This window comes from Nothoprocta perdicaria, unplaced genomic scaffold (assembly GCF_003342845.1).
Source record: "Nothoprocta perdicaria isolate Ctin4 unplaced genomic scaffold, notPer1 scaffold_6, whole genome shotgun sequence".
NCBI lineage: Eukaryota > Metazoa > Chordata > Aves > Tinamiformes > Tinamidae > Nothoprocta > Nothoprocta perdicaria.
In genome coordinates this window covers 5,403,708-5,421,178 of record NW_020455865.1, presented here as the reverse complement: position 1 = coordinate 5,421,178, position 17,471 = coordinate 5,403,708, and the positions used below count along the sequence as shown (strand labels likewise).

General features: G+C 52.0%; 1 protein-coding gene across 3 annotated transcripts; it reads right to left on the bottom strand.

The window, feature by feature from the left end:
• Positions 1-2,110: 2,110 nt before the first annotated feature.
• SLC25A25 (solute carrier family 25 member 25) lies at positions 2,111-17,127 on the bottom strand. Of its 3 annotated transcripts, none has more exons than XM_026049356.1 (11): positions 16,881-17,127; positions 8,732-8,858; positions 8,558-8,645; positions 8,095-8,130; positions 7,689-7,800; positions 6,807-6,965; positions 5,891-6,043; positions 5,665-5,772; positions 5,387-5,554; positions 4,798-4,948; positions 2,111-4,370 (listed from the first exon to the last, which is right to left on the bottom strand). In XM_026049356.1, exons 1-11 carry the CDS (start codon positions 17,121-17,123, stop codon positions 4,186-4,188), a joined length of 1,530 nt encoding a protein of 509 aa, XP_025905141.1. In that variant the 5' UTR covers positions 17,124-17,127; the 3' UTR covers positions 2,111-4,185. The 3 variants fall into 3 exon arrangements, with proteins under 3 accessions (XP_025905141.1, XP_025905142.1, XP_025905143.1); XM_026049357.1 differs by lacking the exon at positions 16,881-17,127 and adding an exon at positions 11,487-11,714; XM_026049358.1 differs by lacking the exons at positions 8,095-8,130; positions 16,881-17,127 and adding an exon at positions 11,487-11,714.
• Between the last annotated feature and the right edge of the window lie 344 nt (positions 17,128-17,471).

The window sequence follows — 17,471 nt, the reverse complement described above, 5'->3', positions numbered from 1 at the left end:
TGAAGGGACCACAAGTGGGACTTGCAATAAAAAAGTGGGATCTGATTCATCTTAAACTAGCACGTGGGGACAAAAAAAAATGAAAACCAAATCTAAAGCAATCAGGGATCCAGGACGAGGTGACATTTGGATGCTTTTTTCAGCACTGACTCAGTGCTTCCAGCTTCACACCAGATATTCCCCAACCAAGTTTGGAAGGCAGCTCTGTTCAAATYGCAGATCGAGCAGTAATGAGGACTGACCAGGAGAGGGCAATCCCCCACCTTTCTCCAGAGGAGCCTGCCAAGCACTCCCTGCCTAGCTGGAATACATGGTAGGCTAGAAACACAGCTTTAACCAAGCAGCCTGAAGAGGAAGRTAAGGCCCCTCTAGAAGCCACCACCACATTTCCTTGATGTCAACCCAACTGCCAGCAGTAGTGCAGCTGGGGCAGATGTTTCTTCTTAAGCGCTTTGGCCTGAGCTCGAGCTCTCCGAGGTCATCCACGGCAAGATGTGCCACGTAGGATGACAGCATGGACAGGTTCTTGTCCTGCCAAAAAGGGAGGGGGTCCTAGCCCCATCCAAGCTGGAGTTTTACAGCTTTGGAGGGAAATATCATGTCTCCCCATTTCACAATAAGCTCAGCACGTTGGCGGGGGGAAGGCTCAAGTGCCTCGAGCCACATTCCTGCACTGCAAGGCAGCCCAGAGCCCATGTTCCTGCTCTCCCTTAGTCCTGAACATCCTCAGATACCTCATCCTTAACCTGTTAAGGCAGCTCCCAAGGGAAGGGAAGCAACTGTTGCTCTGTCTGTGAAAGGGGGAGATAAGGCTGAAAAAAGCCAGGGTTTTTACTGTGTGTCTGGAAGGTAATTCAGTCTCCATTCTAACCTAGTAATTAAGCACTCAAAATATCCTTCTTCCTTAAAAAGGAAAAAGAGACGAGCCCGAGGGAGCATAGCAGAGTCCTCCTCCTCCTCCCGGCAGCGCTGGCCTCTCCTTGCTCTGTAAGGCAGCTTTTACGAGGCATCCTCCTGGAGCGGGGCCTCTGGCATCCGCTAGGATAGCGCYGAGCCGCGCCAAGGCTAGTCCAGGTTCCCTAGGCCCAGGCTGAGGCTTGCAGGTCCCCGGGCAGCCCTCCCTTCAAGAGCCCCTCGATGGAGGGGGTTGAACCCCCCGGCCTTGAGGAGCCGGCCGGCCGGAGGGCAGCGCTGCTGGAGCGGCCTCGAGCGGGCTGGAAAGGCCGATAAGCGTCTCAGCTGACTGGAGCTGACACCACAGGAAAAGCAGCTGCTCGGATTCCAAGGACGTGGACTTCACAAGGAGATTTATAGCTGAATGAAAGCYTCAAGTTACAGCCGCAGACATGAGCAACCAGTAACACCCTGGGCTGGTGTCCACAGGGACTCTAAACCAAATTAGAAGGCACTTTTGCTACCAGCTATGATTTTCACTGGCCTTCAAAGGGTTACTCTTTAAAAAAAAAAAAAAAAAAGAGGAAAAGTACAAAGGCTTTGTTTTTGAAACTTTAAGCCCAATTCTTTCAAGAGCATAATTGAAAACGCTGCCCCGTCCAGTTTTCCTGGGAGGCTCAGTTCTCAGAGAAAGAAAAAACAACTGAATAGAGAAACAAGGTTCAGCAGAGACAAGTTAACAGTAGCTGAACATCCTTGACTCCTCTCTGCCATTATTAGATCTGACCTTGGTTRTGCTGGTTTTTTCCTTTATAAACCATTCTGTTCTCCCAGGTCCAGGTCCCAGGCAGGGCAGATGATTCCCAGCATCTGCAACCTGTGAATCATTCCAGGAAGAGTCTGGCCACAGACGGCACCAATAACCCACGGAGCAAGAAACACAGGCAAGCGGCATCTCTTTGACAGACCTTTATTAGCAGACTGTTCCCTACATGAAGAATCTGAGTTAGATTTGCATTATAACGATTTGTGGTTACAGCTACAGAGACAGTTGTCATTTTGCATTGATTTTTGCACTCTGAATTTTTCCCATTAGGCCACACTGGTAGGAAGGAGCCACTGCAGAATTTATGGCAGGTCTCAAAAAAACAGGGGGATGGAAAAAAAATCATGTCAGTAATCCAGATACCAGGTTAGATTTCCACAGGGCTACTGACAGCACTGGGTAGTCAGGGTAGAAAAGCTCACCTGGAAGGTTCTCCATGAGCCACCAAAGCCTGTGAGTCCAAAAGCAGCTGCTGAGTGCTAACAAATCCCTTCCTGATTTCCCAAACTTCCCCGGTGCCATGTGGAAAGCTCTGGCTCAGCAGTGGGATCTGCTGACTCAGCCTCAAGCACAACCGCAGCAGCTTGTGTCCAAGTGCATGCTTTATTCCACCTCGCTGGAAACTTGGACGTAATTTAGTCCCTGAGATTTCTCCCCTCCCTCCTTTACCTAAAAATACCCCAAGAACCTCTTAAACAGCCGCTGTGCCATACGACATGCACGAACCTTCAACGTCCCGACTCCGGCCATCCACCTGCAACCCTTTCCACCACGTATAGGGTCAACTCCATAATAGGGCAAGCCCCACATCGCACCCTCTTCCCCTCATCCCAATGGACTGCTCCCTCACTGGTTCCCTTCTCTCCCAAGGCTTCTCACTGCAGAATTTCTCTGGGCCCAGGTCCTCCAGCAACAGCCCCAGGTGTGGGGAAGGCAGCTCAAGCCCCAGAGAGGAAGAGCACTAGTGACTTCAGTGTGCTTCCCCACGACTCAGCTGCGTGATGTAAGAGAACAAATAGAGAACTTTTTAAAAACAGGAGAAATACAAGCACAGTAACAATATTTAAACAAGYCTATAAAAATAGTTTGACATAACTCTGTTCAAATAAATACAAAATAAATATGCTTTAAGCAGTAAAACAGTGGAATGCAACGCTGGTCCGTTTTGCCCAAAATGAAAAGTTGGATGAGGATCTCCCAGGCCTCAGAAGCCTGATCCTATCAACTAAAGTAGCCCATAATGCAGTCAAGAGAAATTTTAAAGCCAACTCTTTCCCTCAGCCTTATGAAAAGCACCCTTTGAAAGAAAAGCAAGCAGCTGTCTCCAGGACTGAAAGCTCACCCTTCCCAATGACAACCACCCCTCTCCCCAGCACAGCGCAGATGTGCTCCTGGTGTGGAGGCTCCATCCCTCTAATGCAAACCTGAACAGCAATCTACAAAGAGGTCTACAGAGATAGATAGCAGCATAGGCACAGGGTTTGGAAGAGGGCCGTCATCTAGCCTTGGCACCAGGCAGAATGAAATTCAGAGATCCATGCAATGCTGCACAGGGGCTCTCGGGCCGTGCTGGGAGCACAGCCGCGCAGGAGCGGTGAAATATTGTCATTTTTTCACTAAAGCCATGCATCAAGGTGCCAGTCCATCCAGGGCGCTCTCGGCCTGCCCCTTTCCAAGCCCCTGCTGAGTATACGACAAGCCAGTTCCAGCATGCAAAGGATACAGGCATGCAGGCTCTAGTCTGCTGCTTCTGTTAGTAAGTGCATCTTGTTAGTGGATTTAGGAGACACACTTAAACCTATAAAAATAAATAATCCTAATTCTTCACCAGGCTGGCCTAAGTAATCTTCAGCCTGACTGGATTAAACCACTGCCCACCAGCCCTCGAAAAAAACAGTATAGTTCAAAGTTACATTTCATGTCAAGTCTTGGAAGCAGAACATGAAGGTCTCCTACCCAAAGGAATATATGTAAACATACTGAACAAGCCTGGTGCGGCAGCAGCTCCTACACAAGGTTTGTACAAATTTAAACGGCGGGTAGGAAGTTAAACAACTGAATGGAAAAGAAGCTCTTTCAGCAAGTCAGAAGGTGCTCATCCGCTGGCAAACAGCTCTGTACATGTAATATGCTGAAAGCAGACCTGTTCCCAGATCCTTGCTACTCTGCTGCACTGCTAGGAACTGCCTGCAGCAACTCACGTGTTTAGATTCTCTCAGCAGCAGATCCCAGCTCCCCAAGGGCCCAACAAAAAGGGCCACATGATGGTGTGTGAAAGCTTTGAGTAGCAAGATGGCAAAGGACGCCAGATCCTCCCCTCACCCTTACTGACTCACACACTATCTGAGATTTCACAGCTTTGCTTAGTCAGCTTAGTGTCAACACATTCACAGAATGAGAGATGGCTAAACGTCTTGGGATCGCCACCCAAGATTTCAGAGTTCAGAGTCCTCCGCATCTCCTGGTCACCGTGACTGCACACCCAGAGTCATCTTCAAGTTCTCATACACCACATAGCTGATGCTCACGGCTGGGATCACCTTCATAAAGTTCGGGGCCAGACCCCGGTAGAGACCAAATGCTCCCTCTGTCTTCAGAATGTGTTTGAACAGTCCCCTCATGGTCACTTCTGGAGCACCCTCGACTGAAGCTGCAGGAGGAAAAGTGACAATAAATAACACAGCCTACCTGGTAAWACCACTTCAAACTAAGACCTGCCCCAGAGAGCAGTTTTGACTCATGCACTTTACGGGGCTGTTCAAAGGGGTTTTGTGAGGGACAACATCTGAGTAATCATCAAGACATAGCTGTGCTGCAACGCAACCATTTTCTTAACCTGCTTTTCAGAGGCCTTAAGCCCAGAACTCCAAGGTGACTCAAGCAAAATTGCTGTCCTGGAGGTGCCTGACTGCAAATGCTAAAGGACAAAGTCCGTTGTCCCCTTTCAGCGTGGCAAACAGCATCTGCTCAGGTTAACCGAGGCTGCTGTTGCAACGTTTACACTAGAGGACCTTTAGCCTGCTTGATGACCATGGCAGTAGCTCACACAATATCACAGAGTTCCCAGAAGTTCTCACCTTGGGCCTGCATGCGTGTCCTCACTAGAGCCAAGGGGTAACTGGCRAGCTGTCCACACGTGCTGGAGATGGTGCCACAGGCCAACAGAACAAAAACTCCAGGATCAGCGCTGTTGACAGCATAGCGTTGCAGCCAGGCGTTTTTTAGTGTCTGGAGGAAACAAGGCAGATGTTAGCAATGAAGTGGCCATCAGAAGGATATCAGATTACATAAGATTAGTCTAGAGTAAAAGGCACAGGGAAGTATGTACAGTTTCAGTTTCAGCCAGCCCCATCAGGTTTCTCAGATCACCTTGAGTTACTGCTACCGGGCAGGAGGGAAAAAAACACCCACACCTTCTTTCATTTCCTGTCTTAATTCCTTTATCAAAAAAGGGATCATGCAGGTTATTGACAAGGAAAGGAAGAGAATCCACTGTACTGGATTATCTTTTATGGCCTTTGGGCTAAAATCCCCTTGTGTTCTTTTATCAGAYTTATCAGGAAGACTTTGAAAAGTGATTTTAATCATTTATATTAACTGAAAGGTATGAAAGCAATAAAACTACCCAAGTAGCACAGCCCTACAAAAGGGTTAAATGCCTCATACCTCATAGACTGCCAGGTCGATACCAGCATATGGAATGATTCCTAGCATGTTGGGGATGTAGCCTTTGTAGAAGGCAGCCATTCCTTCCTTTGAAAGGATGTTTTTGGCACAGTCCAACATGCCTGAATATTGTCCCGTCTTTCTTAGAGCCATCCGTGTTTTCAGAACCTAGGGGGCAAGATTAAAGGCCATGAAGATCTACCAAAGCACCTTCCATGAGCCCTCACGGCCTGGGCTACAAACCACCTGGGTTTGTAGCCACCTGGGTTTGTAGTTACCTCCATCGGGTAGATGCTGCTCTGTGCAATGGCCCCAGCCAGGGACCCAGCCAAGAGCCGCTCATGAATCCTCAGCATCTCCTGGTCAGTACCAATGAACCTCTTGATCTGTGGAAGGAAAGAAGGAAGAAACATTGAAGCTCACTGACTGTATCTCAGCCTTCCTCTTCATCAGGAGCCAGATGAAGATCTTTGCAGTGAGATTCCTCCCTGCGCTTTTACTCACCTGCTCATAGGCCATGAATTTAATGGCAGATTCTGGTGCTATCTTCAACACGTTGATGCCATTCCCTCGCCACAGGGACCTTGGTCCACCCTCTCGGATCATTTGAGTAAAGCCACCAATGATGCACATGTTGTTACTGCGGGAGGCATGAACCTGGGAGCGAGAGAGAGAGCGAGCTTGGATCACTTCCAGTCCTGATTACGACAGTACTATGTTCTTCCGTAATCCTGGGACAAAAGGGCACTTTTTATTTGCCCAGAGATTTACCAAGGCTCTAATCCCTTCCAGATAACTTTCACAATAGGAAAGCAAGCTTCTTTTCCTTTTTGCAAAGCCTAATGTTAGTTGACTAATGAATTTAATCAACATCTCCCTCTGGAATGGGAAGCTGGGTAAAACTAGCAGCTCCCACAGCCTAGCATGGGGCTACGTACCCAGAGAAATAGACTTCTCAGCTGGCTAAAGAGCAGGTACAATGACAATGCAGTTTCAAATCAATATTAGAAAGGAATGACCAATAAAAAATATTTATACTAACGAGCAGCTTTATCAGCTGATCAGCACAGCCACTTTCATGGAAACACAAGACTCGAACCTATTTCAAAGGCCAAATTTTCCTGTTCTCTGAAGTACAAAGTTCTCTGATAAATTTTCACACATCCATCTCCTCAAACCTTCTCTACATCCTTTCTAGTCAGTATCTTTTCTCTAGTCAGTGAAGAATTACTTTTCAATGTGACTTTTATAAGTCAATCTAAAAAGCTTTCAAAAAACACCAACATGAGAGTAAGGAGATTAATGCCAGCCAGTGTTGCACTGTGCTGACAGACACTATCATCTCCTAGGCATCACATGGGCCAAAAGATTAAAGGATTCAGGCTGGGTATTTAGACAAACCAAAATGATTCCATCTTACCTGCATGAGCACTTTCAGGCGATCCAAGGGAGCCGTGCAGGTTCTGGACACTGCCCCGGCACCTCCACCTGCAACCAGGTGTCTCCACCACATCCCCGTCTGCCTCTCTTCCACTGTGAACTCATCAGGGACAGTCAAATTCTCTCCTACATCGAAGATCTGCACAAGCATAAGGTGTTGAGAAACATTTAATCAGTCAGCAATCTTGCTGAGTTATTGCTCTTTATCAGTGCTAAGTGTTGAAGCTCTGAATGTGCTTGTTTCCAAATCAGCAGCTTATCTATAACCTTAACTACCGTATCTAGCCACAGGCAACAGCACTGCTAGGGAATGCTCAGCATGTCACAAGGGGACCCTTTGCACTAGAAGGAAGCTGAGAACTGCTGAACACTTTACCCATATTAAAACACTGTGGATCATACTAATGATCAAAATGATTAACTGTGGGCAGCTGCATGGGGAAAAGCTGGACTGTTCTGGAACTTTCTGAGTTTACAGCCAGTTTAATCTCGTTACATGCTACACACACATTAAAGATCTCCAGAAAGGACAGCTGCCTGTTCTATCAGTTTATCAGTTTCTAGTCTTGACAGGTTCTGAACTAGCAAGAGCTGGACACGCTGGTCTGAGCTCAGAGGTACARGACGTGCAAACTGGACGTGCTCCCCAGCCTGCAGAACGTGCGGCTGTTGTCACGTGTGCAGGTGAGAGACGGCAAAATAACAGGACAGGAAGCAATTCGGCTTCCAGGGCTACAAGGCAGCTACTGAACCATGAAGAGAAGATAGACGTGGCCAGCAGCAGCTCCTGGGGGCTGGAACTTTCACAAAGAAGCTGGAAGACGACAAGGACCTATATTAAGGCGGAGGATTCATTTCTTACCGTAGAGTGCTTCCAGTACAGGATGATTTCAGGAATGTTCTCCACTGGGTGCAACAGGTGATAGTCTCGCCACTCATTCCAGTCAATTGTCATTGTCCCGTTTTTATCCATGCTAAAAAGATTTACAGGAGATGAGCACAGGCTCCCCTCAGGAGGCCAATTCCTCCTCCCCTTCTCTTTGATTATTCAAGCCTACAACAAAACATTTTTGCAAAGCAGCTACCAAAAGCTTTCTAAAGAGAGACACAACACACAGCTAGGGAGTCTTCACCAAACAATAAAGGGAGCCAAAAATAGGCTCCCTTTTTTTCCTCTCTCCCCTTTAACTGAATCACAGGAGTTGCTGCTCCCCCTCCTACCAAAGTTAGGCCAACAGAACTGACACTGAAGGGAAAAGAATACTTACTAGGTGACAGGACCCCAGAAGTGTCCCGTCCTTATTCTGACACACAGGCAAACAGACAGAGGGAAGGTTGCAGAGGAAAGAAAGAGGAAAAAAACAGCACAAATAAGTGGTTGTTCACATGTTAGTGCCACATGCACAAAGCACTGAGCATTTCCAAACAGCAACTGCACAGTCCCTCTCCAAAGCAGCAAGCTCAGGGCAAGAGGACATCCAGACAGGGGTGCAAAGGTGCCCCTTCCTACACAGGGCAGCAAGAGAGATTCTGACAGTGACTCTCCATAATGCATTACAGCCCTAAAAGGTTCAACTCATGGAAAAATCAAGATGAAGAGCAGGCAAAAAGGAAGGAGCCAGAGTCTCTCGACAGTGTGTGCGGGGCAGAATGAGGAGCCAGGTTCCATATCCTCACACCTCCATCTAACTTCTTCTGTTCACTAAACATAAGGACCAGCTGAATCCTCACCTCTTCAGTATTTTCTCAGCCTGCTGCTCCGAGATCTTGACTCCCAGGTCCCGAAGAGACTGTACAATCTCCTGGGCATCAATACGGCCTGCAAAGATAAGCCACTGGTTATGTATTAACGTACTATAAGTTCACACATCAACAGTCTCTTCATGATGGGAGCAAGGTGTTTACCATCATTTTTCTTATCTAGACTCTTGAAAACCAGTCTCAGCTTCTTCTCGTGATCTTGGAGATAGTGAACAAACTCCTCAAAGTCCAGTTGTCCATCAAGGTCTTTGTCTCCTGCCTTCACAATTTTCTGTAAGGAAAGACAACGAAAAACAGTTGATTCCTTTGGTCATTCAGACAGATCTGATCCTTTTCCCACTATATCTGAAGATATTTCCTAGATGACTTGGTTTTCCACCTAGAAAGTGACAGTTTTATGACAATGCTTTAAAAAAATTAAATGCAGAAGGAAAGTCACCTGCCCTCCCAAAGCTAGTCATGCAGCCCAAACATCTCATGTTCCTATCGGGGCACTTGGCCAGTATCATGCACCTAATCTCAGCCTTGTATCTTGAATCGGGTTGTGTAAAGTGTTATGCAAGAGCCTCCACCTGGATGGAGCATGAGGCAAGAGAGCTGCCTAAAAAGTGAACCACAGAACTTCAGGCAATAAAATCACCTAAATGAGAGGGGAAATTTCACGCCCCATAAGATGCTTAAAGAAGCGAGCCAGCCTGGCAACCACCAACTGCAACCAGAATAAACCTGTGCAGCTCCAGTGGACACAGATGAAGAATGAAAATGCCAGTGAACTGGCTTGGCTCCCCTGCAGCTATGTGCTTTAACTGCACGAGTTCCCGTGAGATGCACACGGAACAAGAGAAGGTTTTTAATAGGACACAGCTTGGAGCAAGATCAGATGCTGTCAGACATCTGGGACAACAGAGAAGCCAGCAGTTGACCCCGCTCCTCCTGAGGCAATGGCCTATGGAGGSTCCTACCTGAGGGCTCCCGGCCACTGGTTCACAGGGCTGGTGATCCCTAGACAGCAGGAACGTGGCTCTGGAAGTTCCCTCTCCCCTTCCCATTCACCCAGTTTCTTCTGACAGCCTGYAAGCCTTTCTCAACATAAATCAATGACCAAAACTAAACAGGATGTGATTCAGGCCGCTTCACCTACTCTGTTGGGTCTAACCCTCCACTCACCAACATTTAGGTAAGCTTCAACTTATCATACTCGCCCTGCCCACGGGGACATCCCCTGCACCAGCACAAGCCTTTACTGCCCTGCCATAGTACGAGACGCTGACACCAAGGGCTTCACCGTGAGGATTCTGCTGTCTCACTCCTGCGCTAAGGGTCACTYGAGCCCCAACGCTGTTCAAGTTTCCCTCGTGGCTTTGGGAGCGCCGGGCGGCGCGGTGACCTTTGCGAGGCGCGCGGCGTTCTCGCGCTGCAGCGGCTCGTATGACGGCTGTAAAGTTCGCGGGCGGCCCYGCGGTGAACCCGCGCGCTAAACATAGAGGCGCTCGCGGCAGCGGGGCGGGCTGCCCGCGCGGGGCTTCCCTCCCGCGGGAACGCCGGCAGCCCCTGCCCGCCGGCCACGGGAGACGCCGTGAGATCCGATGGCGCAGCCGTCCCCGCGGCACCAGAGCCGCGGAACGCRCTGCCGGAGACCCCGCAATGCCGGAGACCCTGCGCCGCCAGCCCTGCCGCTCCAAACGCCCTATGCCAAAGCGCCACAGAAGCGCAAGCTGCAAAGGCAGCTGGCAAAGGACGAGGCTGCCAGCATCTCCCCCAGAGGCAGCAGCCAGTCTCTCCCGGTACCTCTCTGCCTTTACCAGCAAATACGAGCACCTCTGCGGAGGTGTTTAGCTGAGCTCTGCACACAGGGCTGCTCCTCAGCAGCTTCTTGCTGCTGTTGTTTCCACGGGTACCGGCACCACACGCTGCTCCTGCAGCACACCTGCTTTAAATCTGCTATGAGTTAGATACTGCAGTTATATGCTAAGAGTTATATGCTATAGCTCTTCTCAGTGGTGGCCAGTGACAGGACAAGGGGCAATGGGTACAAGTTGAAACCCAGGCAGTTCCATCTCCATGTGAGGAGGAGCTTCTTCACTGTGAGGGTGACAGAGCCCGGAACAGGCTGCCCAGGGAGGCTGTGGAGTCTCCTTCTCTGGAGATCTTCCAAACCCGCCTGGATGCCGCCCTGTGCCCCGTGCTCTGGGTGTCCCTGCTGGAGCAGGGGGGTTGGACTGGATGATCTCCAGAGGTTCCTTCCACCCTCAACCATTCTATGTCCCCAGTTTCAGAGGTATCAGAAGAGCCCACAGGCTTTGCTGTTTAATAACCAGGTGTGCGTGCTCTCAATGGCACGGCCTTGGGTACCAGCCGGGAGCATCCGCTGGAAACGGAGGTGTGTGACGCGCAGACCTGCGCCCACCTCGTGCACGGTTTGCCCGGGGCAAATCCAGCTGCCAGCCCGCTCTGCTCCGCTTCCCCCGGCCAAAACGGCACCACGGCTTGCGCTGACATAATTGCACGCTTCCTGCCAGAACTGGGACGAGGGGAGGGGCGCAAGGAAAAGGAAGGGGATGTGAAAAGATGAGTCAGTCGAAGCTGAGGAATCCCCACTCAGGAGAGGAGAAGAAGGAAAAAATAAATTAAAAAAAGCTTTTAATATTTAGCTTACTTCAAAAGCAACTGGTTTAAACAGTCCCAGAGGCAYAGAGCTGTGTGTAATTCAAATGTCAGGAATCAGAAAGAAAGACCCTGTTGTGGCACTGCATAACTCCTGGCAAGCAGCAGAAGAAAGTGGCCCCAGCTGTTCCTGCTCTTAACAGCACAGCTGTACCAGGTGCTGCCCCTCTAGCTCCGCGCTGTGGGTGCTATCCAGYGTGAGCTGCTCATTCCCTCCTCTCCCTCCCGGCCATACCTGCTTCCATTGGCGATAGGTGGAGAATTCCTGGGAAGGAATGAGGAGGCTGAGGCGGAAGATAGACTTGAGCTCGGCCGGCAGCCCCTTGGACTCGAAGTACTGGAACTCGGCCTGGGACTCGCCGAGCAGCGGCACGTACAGACAGAGGCAGAGCATCGTCGCGAGCGCGGCCGCCCTGCTGCTCACGGGGAAGCGACGGGAAGCGGCGCGGAGCGGCTCGCGGAGCGGGAGCGGGCGCGCGGCGCGCAGGCAATGCCSGCGAGTCTCATGCCGGCAGCCTATGAGCTGCGCGGCGCGGGCGCGATTGGCTGCGCGCGCCCGGCCCTTCGACTTAAAAGGGAAGCCGGAGTCGCTGCGTTCCACCCCGCGAGGCAGCGGATCCGGGGGCGGCCTCTGAACAGCCTCCGCTTGCTCAACACCCATTGAGCCACGCGGACCTTACATCACCCTCACCAGAGGTTAGCTCTCGGCAGGCGTCTCCGGCGGCCCTGGCACACAGCCCAGACGCTTCCCTGCTGCTCCCTGCATCGATCCCATTCCTCCTCATCCTCTTCTGGCCCTTCCAGGGGCTGCTGCACACAGAGGAGGAGGAGTCGATCGTGAGCTCCATCATAAAAYGCAAAGGGGTGGTCGTCACCCTCCTCTTCCCAAAACTGCCTCCGATAGGGGACACATGCGCTTGCTGCTCGCCTACCACCCCTGGGACACCAACCTTCAACAAAAGCCTCAATATTTCCTTTCTATAAAAGCTGCTTCACTGCATCAGAGCTGACTAGCTTTTAGCTGGGAGTTTTCCAAGAAACTCTTGGAAAACCGGCTAGGAGCCGGCTTGGTGCCGTCTAGGAGCAGGTGACCCATGGACAGACCAAGTTCTCCTCAGCAGCACTTCGGAATTATTAACACAGACAACAGAAGTGTTGGGAGAAGGTCTGCCCTTAAACTTTATACCCAGGAAACCATCAAAATCCAGAGCAGGTTTCCAAACAGACAGGGTCGCTCCGGAGCAAAGCCGAGCGGCCGCAAGGACACRGTGCTAATTCATCCTCCTCATCCAATTGCAATTACACATTTCAATTGCTGGTGCATTTGAATGAAAAGCGGCYGGACAGAACAAGATTTTCCAGTTTTTACCATTTAACAGTTTAAGGGCTTTGGGAGCGAGTTCCTGAGCTTCACAGAGAACAGGTCGGGCCGAGAGGCAGCGTGGCACATGCATCATTAACCGGGGATATAATTACAGGCTGCTGAGCATTTAATGGAGTTTGATGCATGGGATAACACCTCGTGTTACAGCAGGGAGACCGAAGGAGAAGCAGGGAGACCAAAYTGAAAAGCTCAGTTACAGGACACCCTCTCACTTATCTGAGACGTRGAATAAAGAGACGTTTGCAAAGAGAGGCTACCATATGAGAGAGAGGCAATTTAGAGCCAAGCTTTGCAGACATCGTAGTCCTGCCTGCACTTGAGGTAACGAGGYGGGTTTGCTGACCAGGTTCAGCCAGCTAAGAGCTTTCCCTGCCTCAGTTTTCCTCTGTTTGCTCTGTGCAAACAGCTTGTCTGGCCGGTGCAAAGGTCCCCGCGGCTCCCCTCGCCTCTGAGGAGCAAGGGGCCTTCCCATCTTCACTGATGGGTTTTGTTCTTCAGAATTAAAAGGAATGGAGAAAAATGACCCTTAATAAGCTCTTTGCTGCGCGTCAGCTGCATGAGTTGGGGCTATGTGATCAGAGGGGTTGTTTCAAGGATTTTTAAGAAGCTTAATGGGGCAAATTGGWTCCTGGGGGAATCAGGACCTCTGTCCAGCCCTCTCACCTACCGTGCCGCGTTACCTAACCGGCCTCAACCTGCTCCCTTGCTGACGTCCCTCTGCACAACAGGGAAAGAAAARGCCCCACGATCTCCTCAGGGCGCCCACATCCTCTTACACTGAGCACAGCAGCTCGCTAGGCAGCCGCCGACGGCAGGGCCARGCCCGGCCACAAGCACCATCCCGGCCCCCCCGGGACCGACCTCGGGGATTAGGTGAAAAAACGGGGATTTGGGCTCGTTCCGTGGAGAATTAGGGCCCTGCAGGCTCCTTCCCACGAGCTGCCAAGGCTTCGGTGCGCGGTTGGCAGCGCCGTCGCCATGCCGACGTGATGCAGCTTTCCCTAATAAACTCCATCCTCGCTTGGCAGCTCGAGACCGAAAAGGAAAAAAAAAGGCAAAATCTGCACATTTTAGGAAAGAAAGTCCTGCTATCTACGTCAGCGGAAACAAGAGAGGTAATGAGGCTAAGAAAGTGGATTTGAAGCAGGGTTTTAATTACAGGGCAGTGAGCTAAGCAGAAGAGACAGATTAGAAGTGAAGTTTATACCAGCTACCATAGTCACAATGAGGAAGAAAACGGTAGCGAGTTCACAGAGATGGTTAAAAAGGGAAACCCAGCAGTGAGATTGGGAGCAGCAAAGCAGGAGGGCTCTGAGGCCAGCCCAGCCCCAGCGGCTCCGAGGGGCTCGCGAGGAGCTGCCGACACTGGGGCCCTTATTGCGGCCTCTCTGTCAAGCCAAGGACAGGGCACAAAACCACGAGAAAAAGCCACAGATTCCATTTCCCGTTTCTTCCCGGCTCCCAGTTCCGCGCAGCACGAGTTAGGAGTTTCAACATCCTGCCGTTTAGCCGTGACCCTCTCCAAGTTGTTCGTAGTCGCCCAGGCATCTGCTTCCTGGCCCATTTAGTGCCTCGGTTCCGGAAAGCACCTCCTGAGGGCAGGATGCTGCCTTACAAGGAGCTGAAAAGGATGCTCTTTAGCTTTGAATGGGCTTTGGTGAGAAAACCCCTGGCTATAAAAATACCAAGGGCCAGTTTTGGTGTCACAGCTCYATAGCTAACATCCTGCCTCCTCCTCGGAGCTTTCCGGACACGGATTGCCCGGGCAGAGGGGACCACGGCTGCCCCMAGTGCTCGGCAGGTCCCACCAGCATTTCCTGCTGACTGCTGTTTTTCTGGAAACTAGCTTATAATTAATTGCACGGAACAGAAAGTCCTAACAAATCACAGAACAACGGTGTAAAGGGTATGCGGGGAAGGCAGTTAATCATTTAAGAGACCCCAACAGCGCAAAGAGCAGCAGTCGACCGAGGCTGGGCAAGGCAGACGACACGAGATCAGCGGTTGACGTAGAAACAGCGACTCCGGCAGGGGTGACCTCTTCCCCTGACAACACGGCGAGCCAAAGTCACAAGTCCACCGGACGGCGCCGGGGGCAGATTGTCGCCCTCCTCTGTACACACGTGCAGCAGCCGCAGGGTTTTCCGCCCAAGGAGCCGCCTGCCTTTGAGGCGGCCTCCTTCGCGCAGGGATCTGAGCAGAAGCGCCTCGACACGCAGCGAGGACCAAACAGTTCAAATAGGAAACACCTCGGATCAAGCTCAATACTGTAAATCCCTTACAGGACCTCAACGYGGTATTTCAAATGGTTAGATGGTTTTAGCACGTAAGTAGAGGCGTTTTTGCCAAACGCAGTGACGGAGCAGTTAAGAGACTTACTGCAAGGTCACAGACATACAGTAGCAGAGAACGAATTCTGGCATCTCCCACTTTTTCCTTAAACACCAAATAATAGCTGGTCCTCATGGTAAGTTTGAATCCATRTCTGATGCTGTATTGCATTTTTTGCAGAGAAGACCCAGTTTCTCTGATCACAGATCCATGATGCAGCGCACACAAGTCACTGCAGCTTAGCAAGCTCCCATCCTTCAGCTGAGCCATGAGGACCGGGTTGCAGCCCTCTGAATTGCAAGGTACAGCACATTTGCATAATCCCCAGCCCAAGCGCTTTACGCCGTCTTACTTTACAACCAGGGCAGGCTAAAATTACAGTCACAACCTCCTAGCAGATGGGCAGTTACCTCCTAAGCTGCAGTAACTCAACTCCATTTTACCACATGCCCTTATTATATCATCACATGCACTACATCACTCTCCATTAGCCAGTTTTAGGGTTCCTACAAAGCAAAGCTTTCCAGGGTCAGGTGGAAGGAGGAGATTGGTATCAATTCCCCCCCCCTTTCAGACAAAGCTTCATTTGCAGGTGTGGACGGATCGACTCTCCCTGACTGTAGGGCTTTGTTCCCCTTGGAAGGGACCAAGATGTTCAGCTCTGCTCCTCCAAGGTTTTCATCAGCACCTCCCTCGGCTCCTTGAGCCTCTGTCCTTGCTCAGCCCGGGCACACAGGGGTGCTCTTCATCCCACCCCGCACCCCCTACTCTTTTGGGAGGGAGGCCCACYGCTAATTGCTGGAGTGCTGATGAAGGCAAAAGCCCCTGCAGGTTTCCCAGTGGTTGGATTGAGGCTTGGATTGAGGCAGGGAGTGGCTTTATTMCCCACAACAGGGAATTGCCCTGCCCATTGCCAGCCAAACTACCCGCAGAGAGTCCTCTCTGCATCTGCCCGGCCCCATTTTGGGGAGAAAGCTCAGAGCAACAGCTACACCCCGTTCCCTATCGGATAAGCGGGATCCTGCAAGTCACCCAGCACGGCCGCCGCTGCGGTCCCTCCCTGAGCGTTATTATTCCAGGCTGCGGGAATATTATTATTCCGGGCTTGCAGGGTTACGCCTCCCTCTCCCGCTAATCGCAGGGGACGCCCTTGCTCATAAACCAGTCACCCCCAGCGGCCCCGAGCGCGGGGGGCAGAGCAGCGGTGCCTCCCCGGCGGATACAAGCTGCAGCCGGCCAAGGCTGTTCCGTGCCCGCAGGCTCCAAACCAGCAGCTTTTGTTCGCCCAGACAAAGCCCYGGAGCTGCTTCCCCTGCAGTGGGCTCCCCCAGCCGGCYCCCTTCTCCCAGCCCTCAGGAAGGCACCGGCTCCCGGCACGTTCCGGAGCCTCCGAAGGCTCCACAGGGATAGGCTTTCCCTTCCACCGTGCTGGGCCCCTCACAGCCCCCCGGCGGTTCCCGCTTTGCTCAGGACATTCTGGTTCCTGGGAATTCCCAGAGGGCTGAATTGCCAGGGAGCGAGCCTAGAACGTTTCTGGAGCTCYGGTGATCCCTTGCCAGGCTCCGGCGCAGGGCTGGGACTCCCCACTAACCCGCGTTATCATCCCCTGCCATCTCGGTTACGCTTCCTACAAGTGACTGAGGCAGCTTCAGGACCCAGYGTATTCCCTCGTGCCCCCAAAAGCAATTCCCTCCTTTAAGCATCACGCCTGGAAGGCCAAGTCGCCGCTTCTCTTAGTCATCCCGCCGCTCCCCCCACTTGCCCACCCAGCGAGCGCACGCATCAGACCCTGCCCCTCTCCCCAGTGCCCCGCAGTGCCCCCCACGCGGGCACACAGACACGGGGGCCCTTTGCGCTGCCCCCGGCAGACCCCACGCGCCGCCCCCTGCTCAGGCCCCCTGGATATCCCATTACCTTTGGAAAATGCTCTGCGGGTCCAACCACCAGCAGGATAGTTGGTCTCCTTTCAGTGGGATCAGTCCCTCTGTCCTGTGGCTTCCCCGGCACCTTTGGCCCTTTCTCCCCGGGGCCTGGAAGTGGGGTGCTGCTCCCRGCCTCATCCTCCTTTTCCTCTGCAGAACCTTGGCACGCGGCCCTGGCGAGGAAGCTGGACAGAAAGCGCCACAGGGTGTGCAGCACTGCTGCTCCCGGGAGCATCCCGGCCGGGGAAGCGCGGCGCGCGGGAGCCGCCGAGGCCGGAGCAACCGTGCCCAGGAGCGGCGCGGCAGCCAGCGGGAGGGTCAGGCAGCAGCGCCACGGGCTCGGATGCTCTACGGAGCGCTCCCGCGGCCGCCTCCTGCCTTGGGAAATTGCTGCTAGCGCGCTCGTGCCTGGCCTGACAAGCAGCTCATTGTACCGGCGCCTCACAAATCTGGTGGCAAGAGACAAAGCGCCAGCCCTCTGGCACGGAGAAGCCGAGACGCTTGGAGAAGGCTTGGGCTGAACCGCCGCGATGGTGCGCTTAAGAGGAGAGCAGGAAAAAATAAAGGGGGAAAAAAGAAGGCC